The sequence below is a fragment of the Canis aureus genome, chromosome 35, assembly GCF_053574225.1.
Source record: "Canis aureus isolate CA01 chromosome 35, VMU_Caureus_v.1.0, whole genome shotgun sequence".
NCBI lineage: Eukaryota > Metazoa > Chordata > Mammalia > Carnivora > Canidae > Canis > Canis aureus.
Genome location: NC_135645.1, coordinates 8,308,086 through 8,328,257, shown reverse-complemented (window position 1 = coordinate 8,328,257; position 20,172 = coordinate 8,308,086). Strand labels below are relative to the sequence as shown.

The window sequence follows — 20,172 nt, the reverse complement described above, 5'->3', positions numbered from 1 at the left end:
CAAGGCCCTTTTTCAGTGGTTTTATTTTCCTCCTCCCAGAGAGGGTCACACGCTCTGCAAAGCGAAATAGTGCCATCAGGGTGCTCTCTGAAAATTAGGTGAGTCCAATACCCAAAATGGTTGCTGACTCTCGGTTGGTCCAAGTTATCTTTGAGTCTCTTTACACCTTCTGAAGGTATTACAGGAAGCTGGCAATGTTGCCAAAGACCACTCAGAGGCCAACTTAGACGTCCTCTTCGTTTACTTAGATCAAGTTTTCTCAATCTTGGCACTGCTGACATTTTGTGCTGCATAGTTCTTTTTTGTTTTTTGGGGGGTTTTTGGTTTTTTGTTTGTATGTGTCATTGGGGTTTTTTTCCTTTCTTATTTTTCCACACTAGATAGCCCCCTTCAGTGCTCACAGCCCACTGGTAAGGAGGTTGGACAATGGCGTGGGGCTTCTTGCTCCTCTGGCACAGGTACACCATGAGGGTCCCAGAGAAGGGCCCACCATCAGTGCACCCCATGTGCTAGTGCTGGGTAGTTCTTGTTGGGGGGCTGTGCTGTGCACTGTAGGATGGTTAGCAGCATCCTTGGCCTCTACCCACTAGATGCCGGGAGTGCTCCCACACATGCTTATGACAACCAGAAGTGCTCCAGACATTGTCAGATGTCCCTGGGGAAGCGGCATTGGGCTGCAAAATTGCCTCAAGTTGAGAACCAATAACTTAAGAAAGGAGATGACCCTGGACACCATTGGTCTCTCATCATCACTTCCATTTCTTAAAATAAAAAATAAAAACAAAAACAAAAAACAAACAAAAATAAAACCATAGGAAGAAAAGATTAGCTTGCATACACTTAATACCACTGAGTCGTGAGTAAAAAGCCATCTGTGTTTTAAGGAATAGTACAGGTTATAAAATGTCTTTTCAGTGCAGAGATATAAACATTAGTGATCAGGGAAAGTATAGGCTCCCACATTAAATTGCCTTGGAGTGTGTGTGCTGTGGCTGCAGAGAGCAGGAACAGTCTCCTGCCTTGTTCTAGCTGAGCGAGGCCATGTCTATGGCTGGACATACATTCCTCCCTGGCCAAAGTACTAGGCAGTAAATGCTCAGTAAATGTTTGTCCTATGAATGAATGAATGAATGAATGGTCCCTCTCTGAAAAGTACAAGAAGTACAGGCTACCTCTCCTGAAGCCCTGTGTGCCTGCTGGCTGTCTGGCCATGGAGTTGTCAGTTCCTTATGTGCAGCCTCGGCCCCCAACCCCCAGAAACCAGGGGGTCTGGAATGGAGGCACTGTGGGTGGGGAATCTGGCTACACTAGATGCACAGGCCTCCTTCCACCACTGAGCTCTTTTCTTTTTTGTATAGAAAACCCGCCCATCATGAAGAGCCTGACCTTGCCAGCCCTCTCCTTGCCCATGAAGCTGGTGAGCCTGGAGGAAGCTCAGGCCCGGAGTCTGGCTACTAACCATCCTGCTCGGAAGGAAAGGAGGGAGAATAGCTTGCCTGAAATTGTCCCTCCCATGGGCACCCTCTTCCACACTGTTCTTGAGTTACCAGACAACAAGTAAGCAGCATTCTCTTAAATTCTGGGGAACGTTTGGGTGGAGGCGGACAGAGTATGTAGTTATATAGTCTCAGAACCAACAATGGCAGCACAGGTTGTGGGGACAGGCTGGGTCGAGATGTGAGGGAACATTCCAGAAGAGAAGGGGAGCTGCCTCACAACTCTCTATCACCGGGATTGATGTCTTCCCTCACTGCTCTCAAGTCATGAAGACCAACTCTCCCCCCAGAGATCCCTAATGATGGGGGTGTGGCTCATAGGGGTCAAGAGTCATGACTAAAATCCCTTACTCCTTAGTTTAGACAAAACAGTCTTGACATTCTCATAAGGACATCTGCTAAGATCAAAAACTTGACCCCCTCCCACCATCTTCCACCTCCAAGTGACATTATAAAAGCCATAGAGATGAATGGAGGATAAGCTGACAGGTAGTGCCACGCCAGAGAGCTCTGGGCATGCAGCACTTGGGGACACGTATGCCTGGCTTCCCTTCTTCCTTCCATACCTGTCAGAGCCCTCCTTCCCCTCCAAAACCAACCTGAACATCAATTTTATTCATAGGATACTTTCTTCATTGCTTCCTCTGTTGTAACCCTGGTCTCCACACATCCTTCTTCCCTTCTCACCTTCACACCCCTGTAAAAAGTAGGCAGTGATTGAAGCAGGACCCCTAAACTCTAGGCAGACAGTAGGTGGAGGGGCTGAAAGGCAAAATTTTCATTGGAGACTGTCAGCCTCAAAGAGGTTTGAAAATAGACACCTTGGACTTCTTGTCAGCATGACCCCCAAGATGGTGGGGCTGTTTCCATCCAGGGAGGGAAAAAGGGGCTCCACATTACACAACAGTAGGGGTGCCTGTCACAGTGCATGTGCATCATGGGGATGGCATGCCTAGAACTCGCCTGGCGAGTAACCCCTCCATTACCTGGAGTATGTGGATCATGCTCTTATTAGACTGAACCCCATTACTTTGCTCCCTAAATCCCTGGAGAATGAGACTTCCACCCAGGGATCAGAAAGAAGAGTACCTCAGGAGGACCATCAAGTGCATTTTCTCTGTGCCTTAACCACAGATGGGGCACACCATACCCCAAGGCATGCCACCCTATAAAGTAACCTCCCAGGCCAAGTACTTGAAAAAAAAAAAAAAAACTAGGCCCAATTCAAAAGAAACCACTAAGCACTGCAGATCTAGCTCTGATTGATTATAAAAACATGTCGGGCTTGCGATCTGGATGTTCTGTGAGAACCCTGTGGAGAAAAGGTCCTTTGTGGAAGCCACAGGTTGTAGGGTTTCATTGAGTGCTTTATGAAGTCTGAAGCTGCAGGAGCCAGAGCAGGGCAAGGCCTCTATGGTGACCTCTGGTGGCACCAGGCTCCCCGCACCCAGTCTAGCACTCTCCTTTCCTTGCCTCCTACTGAGGCAGCCTGGTGGGAGACATCAGGGAAATGAGAAGGAAACCACGGACGGACGGACGCACTGGTCAGCCCTCTGCTTTCTCTGCAGTGATCTTTGACCACACCCAGTGGCTTCCGGCTCTCCCAGGCTGGACTCCTTTCCAGGTCACTTTCTCGTCTGCCCCCTATTCAGCCCATGGAAGTCTCTGCTAGCCCTGTCCTCACCTGTGGGTGACCTAGCAGTATGGCCAAAGTGCAGGGGGCATAACAGCACTGAGCTCTTTGGTCTTTAGTGTTTACTCCTGCCAAAAATAAGTGTCTTTGAAAACCTCGGACTGCGGTGCTTACCAGAATTCCTACCAGAATTCCCAGAACTGTGTGTGCTCACTTGTGACCTCCAAGTCTCCCAGCCATCCCTGCTTCTGTCTGCCCTCACACCTGCCTTCATTAGCACACCTTTGCTCCTTCCCCTGGGGAATATGAAAGCCTGCCCTGTCATCCAGGACATCCCCAGACAGGGCCAGACTCAGGCTCAAACTGAATTTTATTCTACTTTATTTTTAAAGAAGTGCTATATTTTATTAATTTTTAAAGATTTTATTTATTTATTCTTGAGAGATACAGAGAGGAGAGAGAGAGAGAGAGACAGGCAGAGGGAGAAGCAGGCTCCATGCAGGGAGCCCGCGTCGATCCTGGGTCTCCAGGATCACACCCTGGGCTGAAGGTGGCGCTAAACCCCTGAGCCACCTGGGCTGCCCTGAATTTTAGAGAGGAATTTCCTGAAATGTCAGAGCCATTTGTAACCAAGAGCATGATTAGGGCATGCATTCTCAATTTAAAGATCCCAGGGAAATGACCAGTTACCAAACTAACCCTTTATTATGGCTTGGCTCTTTTAGAAGAAAGCTCTCCAGTAAATCGAAGAAGTGGAAATCAATATTTAACCTGGGACGTTCTGGATCAGACTCCAAATCAAAGCTGAGTAGAAATGGGAGTGTATTTGTGAGAGGACAGAGGCTCTCAGGTAAGAATCACTAGCAGTTATGTTTTATGAGATATATATTGTATTAGAAAACTCAGTTCAATCTACCTTCCACATAGGGAAGAACCCACCCTCCTGGTGTAGACGTGTTCACCTATCTGGGGACTCTCTGAACCCCATACTATTAGGAACTTATGGAAGATTATCCCACAGGCATAATCACTCACTAAGTCCATTTTCAGCCCTTCTCCCCTCAAGAGTATAGGGCACGGGGCTGAAAATTCCAAGCTTCCAATCATGGCTTGGTCTTTCTGGGGAGCGGCCCCCATCCAGGAACCCACCCAGAGTGGCCTCATTAGAGCTAAAGACGCTCTTATCACCCTGTACTCCTAAACCAGGGACAGAGCCAATATAGATGTTCTATTTTATGCGTATTTATTTATCATATATATAAAAGGAGATCTATATCTATATCTATATTTGTGTTTTTTTCCTAGCTATGTTTCTTAGGTCTTTGGTTTGATCATGTCAAACTCACTAGACCTGAAACATAAACTTAAAGATTAACTAAGGAGTCTTTTTTTAAAAAATAATTTTAGATTTACAAAAAAAGTTGCAGAACTAGTACACAGAGAACCCTTGTACCTTCACGCGGCTGCTTTTGACGTTAACCGTAATACAGTGAGCCAAGCCAAAAAATTAACATCAGTACAATACTATTAAATAATTTACAGACCTTATTCATAATTGACCAATTGTCCAACTGATATCCTTTTTCTGGTCCAGGAATGCATATTGCGTTCAGTTTCCCTGCCTCCTGAATCTCCTCCAGTCTAGGACATTTTCTCAGTGTTTCTGACCATGACACTCTGGAAGAGTATGGCCATTTATTTTGTAGACTATATATACTTCAGCCTGGGTTTGTCTAAAGGTTTTTCATGATTCGATTGAGGTTATGAGTGTTGTGCCATCTTAGCGTGTCCTATCAGGAGGCACATGGTGTCAATATTTTATTGCTGGTGATGTTAACTTTGATCACTTGGTTAATGTGCTGTCTACAAGCTTTTGTCCATGTAAAGTTACATTTTTTTCCCTTTCTGATTAATGAGTATATTGTGGGAAATATGTTGAGACTATGAAAATATCCTGTTTCTAATTATACTTTTATCCCTGAATTTTAGCATCCATCAGTGGCATTTTTTTAAGATTTTTAATTTATTCATTTGAGAGAAAGAGAGACAGAGACAGAGAGAGCACAAGCAGGGGGAGAGGGAGAGGGAGAAGCAGGCTCCCCACTAAGCTGGGAGCCTGACATGGGGATCCATCCCAGGACCACGACCTCATGACCTGAGCTGAAGGCAGATGCTCAACCCTCTGAGCCACCCCATCAATGGTTCTTGCCTGCAAATGTTATTACTGTCATCTTTTAAAAAGATTTTATTTATTTATTTATTTATTTATTTATTTATTTATTTATTGAGAGAGCACAAGCAGGGAGAGCAGCAAAGAGAGAGGGAGACGCAGACTCCTCGCTGAGCAGGGAGACAGACATGTGGGGCAGGGTGTGGTTGTGGGATTATGACCCAAGCCAAAGACAGACGCTTAACCGGCTGAGCCACCCGGGTGCCCCAAAGGTTATTACTATAATTATAACAGTTATTACTGTGGTGTTTACCAAATGGTCATTTTCTGTTTCCATCATTCCTTCTACATCGATCAATTGAACTGCATTATAAGTAAGATCTGTCCCTTCTCGTGTCCCATGACTCATGCCCGGGTTATATCTAATTTTTAAATAGGAGTGTTGCCTTGTGAGAATGATAACTGAATAATCAATGGGAATTGGTGCAGGAAGGAACTGAGGGGGTCACAGTACAATGGGGAATATAACCAATCCAGCTGAATACTGTCCTAAAGGGAAGTACAAAGAAATTTGCCACAGTGACCTTTGAAAGTCTGATTTTTAAAAAAATGATGGGGGGCAATACTTATGGAAACAAGTTGTAAAAGGTAAACGTACAAATGCAATGAGCAAAACTTGATTGGAACCTTTGGGGGGAAGATGGGGCTACAAATGATAATTTTGGGGACAGATAAGTTATTAGTTGGTAGTTACTAGATGATATTAAGGAATCGTAAATTTTCATAGAGTGCTGATGGTTCTTAGGAGGCATATGCTAAAGTTGAAGTATTTAAAGATGAAGTGTCAAAATACTGAAACTGACTTTCATATGATTCAGCAAAATTTAAGTGAACAGGGGCATACAGATGCAAAAGGAGAGAAAGGAAATAAAGTGAAGGTGAAGGTAAACCTGAGTGGTAGGTTTAGAGATCTTCAAATTTTGTGAATGTTTGAAGGTGCTGTCGTTTTTTTTGAAGATTTTATTTATTTGAGAGAGAGATCGGGGGAGAGGGAGAAGGAGAGGATGAGGAAGAGGATCTCAAGCAGACTCATGCTGAGCGGGGAGCCCAGTGTGGGGCACGATCACCTCAAGACCATGACCTGAGTGGAAACCAAGAGTCAGAGGTTCAACCAACTGAGCCACCCAGGTGCCCCCAAAGTGCCTTTTTTTTTTTTAAAGATTTATTTATTTATTTTAGAGAGAGAGTACACAGGGGCGGGGCAAGGGAGGTGATGAGGGACAAAGGGAGAGAGAAACTTTAGCAGACTCCACAGTGAGTGCAGAGCCTGATGTGGAGCTTGATCCCAGGACTCAGAGATCATGACCTAAACCGAAACTAAGAGTCGGACGCTTAACCCACTGTGCCACCTGGGTGCCCCTGAAGTTTTTAACGATAAAGATTTTTTGGAGGAAAATAAATGCTTATAGGAAAAATAAGAGAAAATATTTTTAAGGACTTTCCTTGAGCCCAGTGATAACTGTACGCCAAGTACAGATGTTAGAAGTCTTCACAATTTGCCTACTGGGGTAATGAGGGATGTCACCGGGTATAGTGGTTACAATGATTCAGGCTGGAAATAATAGAACATCCAACTCAATTGGCTTATGCAGTGAGGGAACTCACCGGGCTCTGTAACTGGACACCAGATGTAGGGAAGGTTTCAGGGTTTAACACAGTGGCTCTGTCTCCATTCCCCTCTTTTCCTCAGCTAAGGCCTCCCCTGTGGGTCAGCTTCATCCCCAGACTGGTTTCTTTGCTGTGACGAAATGGCTATAGTACTTAGAGGCTTTCCCTCTATCACTATGTCCAGAAGGAGAAAGAACATCATTTTTGGTAGCGTGCTCCTAAGAGCAGGGACTCTTCTTTCCCAGCAGCTCCCATTAGAAACACCCCCCACCCCACTACCATCTCTGTTGCCTTCACTGAGTCATATGGATCAACCCCTAGGGCCAAGGGAGTGCCCTGCGCTGACTGGCTTAGGCCTGGCTTCCTAAACCAATCACTGGCAGGGGGAATGGGATTACAGTGAGAGGCACCCAAGAAGTACAAGGACTTTGTGAGAAGGAGGAAGAGAAGCTGATTCTGGGTAGGCATCTACAACATTCGCCATATGAGGAATATGCCTTTCCAAATGGAAAGATATCTCAGGCGAAGAGGGCAGGTGGCCACAATTATCGTAGATCAGATACACATCAGAAATTAGGATTCGCAAAGGAGAATTTGAGGGGAGGAGTTCTTGGCAAGAAACTCCTGATCTAATAATAAAGAGATTTGCTGAAGTACATCAAAGAGAATTCCGGTTACAGAATCGGTGATACAATGCAAGAAGTTTACCAAGTAACAAAAAGTCAAAAACAATAGAGCAAAACAAACAGCAAAAAATGAAATCAGTGATTCGCTTTGATCTTGCCTTAGGAAGATTTCCACCCCCTCCCAACACCCCCTCCCTCCATGTGGTTTTCAAAAGGAAGAAGTCCAAGGTGCCGGCTCAAATGGTAGTCAACTCACAGAATGCACAGGATGTCCCTGGCCAGGGGGTCCCAGCCCAACTGCACCCCAGGGGTTCACTCCCATAGCACATCTGCCCTAGGAGGTCTGTGGGGGAACCAGAGTATTGGCCATTTTTAGAAAATTGCCCAGGTGATTCTGAAACGCAGCCAGGATTGGAAGAAGCCACGGGTCTAAGACCTCGTGAACAAACTAATCAGAGACAGATCCTGGAATGGCTGAACTCTGAGGGGATGCAGGGTTGAAATGCAGGACCCATGAGTGCCAGTACCAGTGGCTCTCTGACCCTGCCTACTGCCGAAGTGCCCACTCTTCACCAGAGGAATGAATGTTGCTCAGACCCTCAAAACTGAAGACCGGGGGTGCGGGCAGCTTCTGGTCGCATCCACCAACATGGTCTCTGTAAGTGATACATGAACTCACTATTTGTTGAAATATGCATGTGAAAAAAGTCGGTAGATTAACATATGTAAATAATTTTAACAATCTTTTCTAAACTCCGTAAATAAGGGAATTTTCAAAATTGATTCACCATGTAGAGCACTGGGGACTTTTTTGGAGGGGGGAGATGAAAGGGTCTTCACCCATATTTAGAAAGCTGAACAGAAATAAGAAATAAAGGAGAAGAAAAACTGGGGTATTTTTTTTATTTATTCACTCATAAGAGACACAGAGAGAGGGGCACAGAGATAGATGGAGGGAGAAGCAGGCTCCTCAGTGGAGCCCAATGCAGGACTCGATCCCAGGACCCAGGGATCACGACCTGAGCCAAAGGCAGATTCCTAACCACTGAGCCACCCAGGTGCCCTGAAAAACTGGGGTATTGACCAAATGGAGATGCATAAACTTTGCGGTGTCCTGGACACTAACGTACTGGAATTTATGTATTATCCAACAGGGGGAGTCCAGGGAGGTCTCCAAGTGAACACTTTTAAGCAGGGAAGACCCAAAGCCATAGGGATAATCCAAGAGAGGGGGCTTGAGGACCCAAAGCTGCCAGAAAACTGGTAGATGAGCCTCCATGAGGTCAGGACAAGGTCTCAGACAGAAAATTATAATCTGAATATAGTCATGGGCCAAGGAGCCCTGAGCGCTTAGTCACCATCCAGAAACGGAGCCAGGGAATCCTTGGGACTATTCCCCAAAGCAGCTGCTGCGGCCACTGAGGCCACAAGAGGCCATATCATCAGAAGGGGGGTCTAGGATGCCTGGGTGGCTCAGTGGTTGTGCATCTGCTTTCAGCTCAGGACCTGATCCCAGGGTCCTGGGATCGAGTCCCACATCGGGCTCCCTGCATGGAGCCTGCTTCTCCCTCTGCCTGTGTCTCTGCCTCTCTGTGTGTGTCTCTCATGAATAAATAAATAAAATCTTAAAAAAAGGGGGGTGGGGAGGGGTCCAGCGTGGAAGGTGAACACTGGTGGCCGTGCAGAGAGAACTGCTGCCCATCCTCTGTGACACTTTGTGTCATCAGGTCACTGGCGCCACTCAAGGGTGACACGTGAAATTGAGAAGAAGTCCAGAAGTGCAGCCTCTGGAACACCAAGGCGGAAGCTTGTCTCCAAATGAAGGGGCACTGGCCAGGCAGCTGTAGGATGAAAAGTCAGTTTGGAAGCTTGTGGAAGTAGCAGATCTCGAAGGACAGGAGTTCTAGAATATAAGTCTCGAGTACAAGTAGAAGCGCGGAGGCGGAGGCAGCTGGCTCTCCAGGGTTGGGTGCAGGCAGAGAGAAGCCCCGAGCCAGGGGGGCCAAAGGGCTAATTCAGAGACTCCCAGAGCAGCAGGGCTTGGGGTGAGGAAGAAAACGGGGGAGATTTAAAAGAGGGATGCCCAGCTCAGTTTGGGGTAGGGCCAACTCCGAGGGCTCCCTGCAGGCCATCTCCTGAGTCCCCCCGGCTGCTGAGCCCTGGGCCATCCTGAAGAGCAAGACCAGCAAGGGTTCCTCCTTGCTGAGCATTTCCTCTGCCCTGGGTTAGTGCCACCTGACTGACACAACAACTCTATTTTTCCTCATTTCCCGCATGAGGAAACTGAAGTTTCGGGAAGGTCAGCTGTGTGTCTGAGGTCACGCCGCCCAGAGTGGCAGGGTTGGGATTCGAAGCCAGAGTGACCGGACAGCCACGAGCCCTGGGGCTCCCACTCGGCTCCCAGGCTGTCCTCTTGCCCCTCCTGGCAAGCTGCCTGGGAGGAGCTACCTTCCAGCCAGCTCAGCAACCCGAGAAGAAACGGCATTTCGAAGGGCTGAGTCCAGTGCCTGGAATCTGTGTTTACTTGGTGAAGTCACACTCGTCCCCAGATCTGCCTGGGTGGTTTACCGAGATGCACAGAGGACACCAGGCACATAGTGGGTGCTCAGGAAAGGCTTGGTTTGGATCTGCTCCACGGTGAGATCATTTGGAGGAGCAACCAGCCTGCAGCCCTCAGGGGCAGAGCTGCACGGTCCCTTGGGTCCCCCTCACCTGCTGCACCAAATTCCTGCGTGCTGTCTGACGTGGCTGTAGTCACGAATCCTGCCTTCCAGCCTGCCAGACGGCAGGAGGGGTTGCTTGGAGCCTCCTGGAGGATTTGGTTCCCCCGGGACGATTTGGTTCAGCGCCTCTCATTGGCCAACAGCCATCGGACAAAATTGTAGCTTACCTTTACCTGTCAAGTGTCCCCAAAAACCTTGATCTGCAAATGCCCTGTTTTTATAAGCTCAGTCCCATGATGAAAATAAGAGCATCCAGGGTGGAATGGGGGAACGTCTTCCAAAGGGGAAAATGATAAATACTTGAAAAACTTTCCTGAAGAAAGTTCTCTTGTGTCCTTGCAGCCTGGCTTCTGTCCTGATCACTTCCTCTCAACATGCACTCATCAGGGCTATTTTTCTCTTTTTGTCTTTAGTGGAAAAGGCTACCATCCGGCCAGCTAAAAGCATGGACTCGCTGTGCTCAGTGCCTGTGGAAGGTGAGCTCTCACAGCTGCTTCCAGAACTGGGGGTTGTCACTGGGAGACAGGAGCTCCCGTACCAGACCTGCCTTCACAAGCTACCTGCCTGCTGGTCTCGTCACAGTCAAGCACGTGGCCTGGTCCCAAATCTCCCCTGACCCTGCCCGAGCCCAGTGGCTTCACATAGCTCCCCCTCTGCCGCTGCCCCATGTCACACCACAGTCCTTGGCCTAAAGGGCCATCCTCCTCCTCCCGCCTTCCTCTAACCGCAGCGGGAGATGGCAAACCTGAACCAGGTGAAAGGGCAATTCCTGTGAACCAGGGCAGGTGAGGCTTCCCCCTTGGGGGTAAAGAAGAGCCCAACATTGGTTTTTACCTCACAGTTCAGTGCCTCGATAGAGAAGTCTTGAATTTGCACGCTCCCATAGGCATTAGCTCCCTCGTACCTGTTGGCTCATGATTTCGAGTTGTTGAGTGATTCATTCATTTACCAGTGGACGGCAATGGGCACCAGCCTGGCATGCAGCTGGTCATCCTGTAGCGGGGTGGCTGTGTGTAGTGCTGCCCGCGAGGTGACACGTCGACAAAGCGACACCATGTTGGTCTTAAGGGCTGACTTGCCTGTCCCTCTCGCTTCTGTTTTTGTTAAGCAGCCAACGGGCACTGCTTCGAGTCGTGAGGCACAGGGCTTCCCTGGCAGCAGACTGTTTAAACTCCCCACGTTTATCCCATGACATTCCAGCTCCTTTATTATTTTTTAAATTTTATTTATTTATTCATGAGAGACACACACACAGAGAAACAGAGGCAGAGACACAGGAAGAGGGAGAAGCAGGCTCCATGCAGGGAGCCCGACGTGGGACTCAATCCTGGGTCTCCAGGATCACACCTTGGGCCAAAGCCAGGCGTTAAACCACTGAGTCACCCAGGGATCCCCTCCAGCTCCTTTAATACAAAATATTTTGCTCTCTGATAAGGGAGGCATCCTGAAACAATGCCGAAAACCTGTAGAACAACCTTTTAAAAATAATTGTAAAATACTCAGGGAACTCTTTTTGAGCTGGCTGGATGCTTCTAGCATTTTCCTCACCTTCATATTCAGCCATTCGCTTTGGTTCCAGAGCCTCTTGAGGCAGTTCTACAGAATTTAGGATTTTGAGATCGAGGCCCTCACATCGATGGGCACCGGGCAGCTTGTCGGCCTCCCAGGGACTTGGTTTCCTCGCATGTTAAAGGTCATGACACTTGTCCTACGTAAGCGGTCGTGAGAACCGTAAACCCCATGCTGCCTAGACCGTGCAGCGGGGCCCTTAGGACCTCGTGGGGAGTTACTGTCCCCATCCCATGCGACTCATGTGTTATCTCGCAGCCTCTTTATTTCCCATACAGATTTTTCTTTTCTTTGCTTTCACTTTTAAGCCAGTTGGGAAATTGCTCCTCAAAATTGGGCTTTCTAACTTTTAGTTAATTTACATTTCTAGTTTCTCATCCCCTGAAGCAGCAGGAAGAAGCCTGGGAAAAGGGAGGAAGGTCTCGCTGAGAACAGCATTTGTTTCCTTGCTGGGAAATCAAACCCCTGTTGGAGTCCATCTGCCAGAGGAGGCTTAAAACAATACATTTTTAAAGTTTTAAAGTAAAACAAAATTCTGTTATTTTGCCCTTTTTTGTCTTCTCCTTCATTTTGAGCAAACGTCGTGCCGCCATCTCCCAGCTGTCTGTTTTATTTTTTCGTGATCTACGGTCACCGGGTGGTGGAGGACTGCTCTGGCGACCTTAGCAGTGGCCACCTTCTGGAAACCGCTCTACCTGCAGAGTTTAGAACAGGTGCATGCGACGCAGCCGCATGCGACGCAGCCGCAGGTGGTCCTCCCAGGGCCTCGTGCCCGCATTCTGTGCTTGCTCTCGCCTCAACCACGTGCTGTCTGCCTGTCTTTTCAAGAAGGGCCCCGCTCTCATCAGAATGCTCTGCCTCGGCAGTGCTGTGCACCTCCCTTCCCGGAGGCTGTGTAGTGGGGTGTGGGGGTGCGTGTGAGTGCGTGTGTGCACGTCCCGGCTGCTGACCCCGTGTTTGTTTGCTCTTTCACTAGGGAAAGAAAACAAAGGAAATTTTAATCGAACGGTCACCACCGGTGGATTCTTCATTCCAGCGGCAAAATTGCATTCGACCAACCCCGGCAGCTCATGCGATCTCAGCAAGCAGGAGGGCGAGTGGGGCCAGGAGGGGACGCCAGCGGGGGCAGAGGGGGGCTTCGACATGAGCGGTGACCGAAGCCAACTGCAGGGCGCTCAGGCCCGGCCCCCGCCCGAGCAGCTCAAGGTGTTCCGGCCCATCGAGGACCCCGAGAGCGAGCAGACAGCCCCCAAGATGCTGGGTATGTTCTACACGTCCAGCGACAGCCCCAGCAAATCTGTCTTCGCCAGCAGTCTCTTCCAGATGGAGCCCTCTCCTCGGCACCAGCGCAAAGCCCTGAACATCTCTGAGCCCTTTGCCGTGTCCGTGCCGCTGCGAGTGTCAGCTGTCATCAGCACCAACAGCACCCCATGCAGAACACCCCCGAAGGAGCTCCAGTCGCTCTCCAGCCTGGAAGAGTTTTCATTCCAGGGGTCAGAGAGTGGAGGTTGGCCTGAAGACGACAAGCCACTGGGAGCCGAGACTTCTGCAGGTGAAGCCCGGGAGGGAAGGCTTCTTTCTCTTCCTTCCTTGCTTCCTTCCTTTTTCTTTCTTTTTCTTTCTTTCTTTCTTTCTTTCTTTCTTTCTTTCTTTCTTTCTTTCTTTCAAGATTCTATTTATTTGAGAGAGAGAGTGAGAGAAAGAGAGAAAGCACTAGTGGGGGGAGGGGCAAGAGAGCAGCAGACTCCCCACTGATCAGGGAGCCCGATACAGGGCTTGATCCCAGGGCTCTGGGATCGTGACCTTAACCGAAGGCAGATGCTTCACGGACTGAGACACCCAGACACCCCGGGAGGGTTTCTTTTCATTGCAAGGGATTAAAAAAACAGACTTAAACTTGTTTAAACAGAGTTTGCAAGACATTGTAGTGAAGTGGTGAAGACTGTGGGCTCTGGAGCCAGATTGCCTGAGACCGAGTCCAGTCTCACCCATTCCACTGTCCCATCTCTATTTATTTATCTTATTATTTATTTTTTAAAAGACTTTACTTATTTATTCATGAGAGACAGAGAGAGAGAGAGAGAGAGAGAGAGAGAGAGAGGCAGAGACCCAGGCAGAGGGAGAAGCAGGCTCCATGCAGGAAGCCTGATGTGGGACCCGATCCCAGGACCCCAGGATCACGCCCTGGGCCGAAGGCAGGTGCCAAACCGCTGAGCCACCCAGGGATCCCCTACTGTCCCATCTTTAGCAGCTGTGTGCCTCAACTTAAGCCATAAAATGGGAACGATGTTCCTACTTATATCTTCTTCAAAAGTTTGTTGTGAATACTAAATTAGTGAAGCTCTCAGAACAGTGAGTAATACATAGTAGGTACTCAGTAAGGTTGCCTGTTATTTTAGTCACTCATATAGTGAGAAGGCAGGAGGAAAAGCTGAAAGAATTCAACTCGTCTTGACTCAACCCCTCTCCGTCCATCCATCCCTCATATCTGCAGAGAATGTGGATAGCAACCCTAGCAATGAGAAAGGGTATCTTGCTCCCAATGATTATATATCAAATGCAGGGAAGACTCTGATTGGCCTGCTTGGGGCTCATGCCCAGCCTTGGACCAGTCGTGGTTGCCTGGCACTGAGGGTTCTAAGACTGGCTAAGCCTGAGTCTCTGAACCATCTCTGGAGTTGGAAGGGGTTCTGTGGTCAACAGCCAACTGTGACCCACATAAAATGGAAGTAGGGAGAACCTCAAAGGAAAGGAAAACAGACAGACAAACCAACAAATGCTCATTGTGGTTTAAGAATATTTTCATTAGGAGCACCTGGTGGCTCAGTTGGGTAAATGTTTGCCTTCAGTTCAGGTCATGATCCCAGGGTCCTGGAATTGAGCCCCCATCCCTGCTGAGCAGGGAGCCTCCTTCTCCCTCTCCCTCTGCCTGCTGCTCCCCTTGCTTGTGTTCTCTCTCTGTCAAATAAATAAATACAATCTTTTTTTTAAAGAATATTTTCGTCATTAATATTAGCTAACTTTTTTGAAACAACCGTTATGGTATCAGGCACTGTCATAAGTGTTCTACACGTGTTATCTCCATTCTCCACACAACAACACTGTGAGGGATAGGTAGTTACTATTAGCCCCATTTGCTTAGAGAGGAAATGCACTAACTTGCCGAATGACTCATAGCAAGGAAGTGGAAGAACCAGGATTTTAATACAGATTTTAAAACCCATGCTTTAAAACACTCCACCATGCTCCTTCCCATGTTTGCAATCAGCTGTAGAGCTACAGATATTGTTAAAACACGATCTCTTCACCCAGCAAGCTCATGAACTAGGAAGAGAAACTAAAACCATACTGAACGGTAGCACAAGGTCAGCCTGTAGAAGTAGCATAAGACCCAACTTGGGCTTTTTTTTTTTTTTTTTTTTTTTTTTTTAAGAGAAAGAGCATAAGGGGGAGGGGCAGAAGGAGAAGGAGAGAGAATGTCAAGCAGACTCTGCATTCAGCACAAAGCCCAATGTGGAACTCAATCTCATGATCCGGAGATCACATGAGCTGGTCATTTAACTGACTATGCCTCCCAGGTGCCCCCCTCCTTGGGCTTTTGGAATGAGGGAGGGCTTCGGTCCCTGAAACATAATGAAAGAGGTATTTAGAAAGGATTGCAAGGGCATCAAGGAGAGGCAGTCCTTTCAGGAGGATTCCAGGATGGCTTCCCAGAGGAGGTGACATTTGTCTGGGCCTTCATGAATGGCTGGGCTTTCTCCATGCAGAAAAGATGGGGAAGTTGGGCAGCCTGGGTGGCTCAGCAGTTTAGTGCTGCCTTCAGCCCAGGGCATGAGCCTGGAGATGGGGATCAAGTCCCATATCGGGCTCCCTGCGTGGAGCCTGCTTCTCCCTCTGCCTGTGTCTCTGCCTCTCTCTCTCTCTCTCTCTCTCTCTGTCGCTCATGAATAAATAAATAAAATATTTTAAAAAAAAGAAAAGATGGGGAAGGCATGCTGGGCTGAGAGGCAGCTGAATGTTGCAGGAGGTGTGTAGGTTTTGGACCGCACCTGGGCCCATCTGAACCCTAGCTTCAGCACTTTGGGGCCGCGTGACAGTGGAACATGGTTGATATCTCTCTGAGCCAGGGGTGGTCGCTCTCTCCAAGGCTGAGGTAAAGTCTGAATGGGAGAAGGTCCATAAAATGCCCGTTCACAGTCTGGCTCGCAGACAATGTGCAATAAGTCATTGTCCTTTTCTCCTCCCATTCTCTTCAGGACGAGAGCAGAAGATGAGTAAAAACTCAGTGGTGTCAAAACAAGCCCTGTCTGAAGAATGCTCTGTGCTGGGCTGGGCCAGGTGGAGCAGAGTGAGGGCTAGAGGAGCAAGTGAGGCCTTTGAGGAAACTATGTAATCAGTTAGTGTCCTAGGGGTTTGGTCTTTATTCTTCCCCGTGACAACAGTGTTGTACAATGAGATAGGACCTTCTTCATGGAGGTAGTAGAGATTGACCTTGGGGTCTGCCTCCCTCTCCGCTGCCTTGGTAGACCTAAGACCAGGGCGTAATCACTTCAGGTACATCCAAACTGATGTGTAGATAACCTCTGGGGAGAGTCACACAGGAAGCTGTCAATCATAATATAATACATCTTTGTAACTTGGCGTAAATAACAGATTTCTATGCCCTAGGCAACAGCTTGACTTCTCAGGATCTGAATTTACTTATATGTCAAGTGAAAGATTGGATTAGAACAGGTTTTCTCAGCTTGGCACTATTGACATTGTGGGCTGGGCAGTTTTGTTAGGAGGGGGGGTGCTATTTTATGCTTTGTAGAATATTTAGCAGCATCCTTGGCCTCTTCTCATTAAATGCCAATAGCCACCTCCTCTGCACACAAATGTCTCCTGGGGAGGGGAAGAGCAAATGGTGTCTGGTCGCAAGCGCTTGGACTAGAAGATCTTCAAGACCTCTCCCATCTCTGACAGTCGGGGACCCTGGGATATAAAGGCAGGGCACGGCTAGGAGGAAAGGATGGGGCTGTGAGTGCTCCCTCCATACGTGTGAAGCGGGGCTGGTCCAGGACAGAGACTGTGCTGGGAATGGCCTCTCTGCAAACGAAGTCTTCAACAAGTACCTCTCATCCTCATTGCAGCTTCTCTACCTAAGAAGGTGGCTCTCGAGGATGCCAAGCAAGGACCAGAAGCAGTGAGGACAGTGGAATGCAACAAGGGCCCCTCCCTGGAGCCAGGCTCCCAACTGGAGGAAAAGAAGACCTCAGAAACTTCCCTGGGCTCTCAACATTCAAGTGAATTAGAGAAGAGGCTTGACCTGGAGAAGGCAGAGGAGGAGGAGGAGGAGGAGGAGGAGGGTGGAGAGGCTGGCCAGGTGGAGCCCAGCACTCTGCAGGAGAGCCCCAGGGCCAGAGCCGAAGCGGTGTTTCTCCATGAGATGGTAAGATGGACCCACTGCCTGGCCCAGCCAGTAGAATCCTCTTTGTCCCAAGGGTTCATGGTATAACTGAAAACAAGGATTGGGGGCGGAGAGAGGGTGTTTATTTTAAGATCCAGTTTCTGCCCAAGGAACTTTAGGAGACAACGTTCTAACCAGGTCTGGGATTTTTTTTTTTTTTTCAGCAGACTTTTCAGAGGGCCTGTGGTGATGGGAAGGCATCTTCCAGCTCAGATTCCCTAAGACAGACTCAACTCTAAATATTTCTGATCTGAAGTCACCATAAATGAGTGACATGTCCTTGAAATATAATGACATTCAATCCCAGAAGTAGCACAAAAGCTGTTTGTCATATCCCAGTCCCAACTCTGATGACCGTTATGGGGTCCAGCTTTCCTTCCAGACATCCTGGATGGACAGTTGTCTGTGTATGTTTGTGAAATCTTTTCAAAGATTTCCAGGATTCATGCCTTTTTCCAATGGCTTCTGGAGAAGTTAAAACATGATGCCAGAACTTACCACACCTCTTGTGCTTTTTTAAAAAAGATTTTTTTATTTATTTGGGAGAGAGAGAGAGCAAGAGAGAGCGCACACAAGTGGCGGGACAGGTAGAAGGAGAAGGAAAGAGAGAATCAAGCAGACTCCCTAATGAGCACAGGGCCCACTGCGGGGCTTGATCCCAGGACCCTGAGATCGTGACCTGAGCAGAAGTTAGATGCTTAACCGACTGAGCCACTCAGGTGCCTCACATCTTATACTTTTTAGAGGTGAAGTTTTTCCAAAGTTTTATGAGATGTCCTTGAATATAATGAAGGTGCAAGGAGGTTGTCAGGGACGTCCAGGGAGGAGTCCTGCGTTTGGAAGGCAGCTCTGTGATCTGGAGGTGTGTGCCAAAGGGGAAAAGGAAGCTCTTTGCCTTTTAGCTTGTTTCTATAGATTTGGTTTCCAGAAGGACCAGGTGCTGGGAGTTAGGGCAGTGTGGGAGTGCTGTAAAGGCCTCACGAAGGCTGGGAAAAGGTTCTTGAGAGATGTATTTGCAATTGTAGAAGGTGAAGGAGACAGAGGTTGCTACAGGGATTGAATTCTGGGGGGATCAAGTATAAATAGTGCCACTCAGGTGCTCCTAGAATTTTATACTTTAAAGATCACTATTTTGTGAGAATGGCTTGGAAAAGGCAGGAGAGGTGTCAGGGAGGCCAGTTAGAAGGGTAGTATGTGACAGGCCAGGTGAGAAAAAATAGTGTCTTGGACAAGGGTGGGGGCCACAAGGATAGAAATGGAAGGCTTCAAGAGCTGTTTGGAAGCTAGAATGGTGCTTGCTTTGGCAGCACATATACTAAAATTGGAATGATACAGAGAAGATTAGCATGACCCCTGTGCAAGGATGACACACAAATTTGTGAGTGTTCCATATTTGGGGTCGGGGGGGTGGAATTCCTGGCTGGCTCAGTTGGTAGGGCATGTGACTCTCAATCTTAGCGTCATGAATTCAAGCCCCACATTGGGCGTGGAGCCTACTGAAATGAAATGAAATGAAATGAAATGAAATGAAATGAAATAGCAGTGTCTAAAATAATAAATAATAATAAAATAATATTTGTCACATGAAAAAGAAGCTAGAATGAACAGCACTTGGTGAAGTGATGTGAGTAAGGAAGAAGGAAGAGACAAGACACCTCATGGATTTCTGATCTAAGCAGAAAGATGCACTATGGTCCACTTACTGAGATGGTGGGGGAGAGGAAGGGGAGTTTATGTGATTATTTATTTTTCAAATTTATTGATTTCTTAGTAAGAGGTCTATTAGTGTAGCTGCTGAGGAGAGTAAAGAGACAGATAAAAGGCTCCCTCTGCCCTAAAGGTGCAATAGAGATAGATACAAGTAAGTGCGAAACAGCAGAATCAGATCTCAAAAACATCCCTGCCTTTTGACCAAGGAGTTCTACTCCTAGAGAATCCTCTGAAGGAAATATCTCAAATAGAAATAACACAAAATAAAAACTCTTAATGAGCAACTACTCACAGTGTACTTGGCACCATTGGCCTTGAGGAATCAAAGAGGAATGGACATAATTCCTGACCTTAAGGAGCTCGTAGTCCATTGGGAAAAGCGTCAAGTTAATTGTAATATGAAACATGTGATCAGAGCCAAGTGGGAAGTGATGTCAAGTTGGCAGCAGGTCAGATTTCTCATAAAGGCCTGAACCCCCCACAGGATGGATCTGCCTCCTGGAACTGCTCCTTGGGACAGATAGGCCTTGAGACAAGAAATGAAGGCCACTGAAATGTGTTTCCCTGGCCCTGACTGGGCCTCCCTCCAATCCCTTTCCTGTCTGCACTTTGGGGCTTTGTGTAGGGGAAGGGAGGAGTCAGACAAAGAGAAACTATACTTGAGGAGAGATAAGGGGCAGCAAACAGGATAGAGGAGGAGACACCCTTCTAGGCCAGCAGCCGTTATCTGCGGGTACTACGATTATAAGAATTTGCTGTTTTTATATTCTCCTTTAACACGTGTTTGGGTGTTTTTTCCACATGAAATATATGTATTTCTTTGGTAATAAGAGAAGCTGGATTTGTTTATTTGGAAAGCAGATGTCAGGGTATGAGTTAGCATTTAGATTCCACTAGGAGAAGCTCATTCTTGTGTGCCATCTGGTAAACCTGAGGTTAAATGAGACCAGGGGTCGGTTTGTTTTATAAATCAACAGTGCACGGGGATTAAGCGTTTCTGTTCTGGTGTAGACATACCTGGATCGCAGTCCCAGGCTGCTGCTGTGGGAGACCTAGGCAAATTGTTTAATCTGTTTGAACATAGGTCTCACCTCTAAAATGGGAGTCGTGACAGGAGTCCTTATGCCT

General features: G+C 47.8%; 1 protein-coding gene and 1 non-coding gene across 2 annotated transcripts in view; both read left to right on the top strand.

Annotated features, from left to right (window-relative positions):
* The window catches only part of ARHGAP31 (Rho GTPase activating protein 31), a 110,970-nt gene that overhangs the window by 84,723 nt on the left and 6,075 nt on the right, over nucleotides 1-20,172 (top strand). Inside the window, exons 7-11 of the mRNA XM_077883792.1 lie at nucleotides 1,359-1,557; nucleotides 3,855-3,979; nucleotides 10,730-10,792; nucleotides 12,862-13,437; nucleotides 17,018-17,316. Of these exons, the coding sequence (XP_077739918.1) occupies nucleotides 1,359-1,557; nucleotides 3,855-3,979; nucleotides 10,730-10,792; nucleotides 12,862-13,437; nucleotides 17,018-17,316 (1,262 nt within the window). The remainder of the gene's footprint in view (nucleotides 1-1,358; nucleotides 1,558-3,854; nucleotides 3,980-10,729; nucleotides 10,793-12,861; nucleotides 13,438-17,017; nucleotides 17,317-20,172) is intronic.
* Nucleotides 18,626-18,731, top strand: LOC144305643 (U6 spliceosomal RNA). The gene has a single exon (XR_013372661.1). It is a non-coding gene; the product is annotated as a U6 spliceosomal RNA (small nuclear RNA).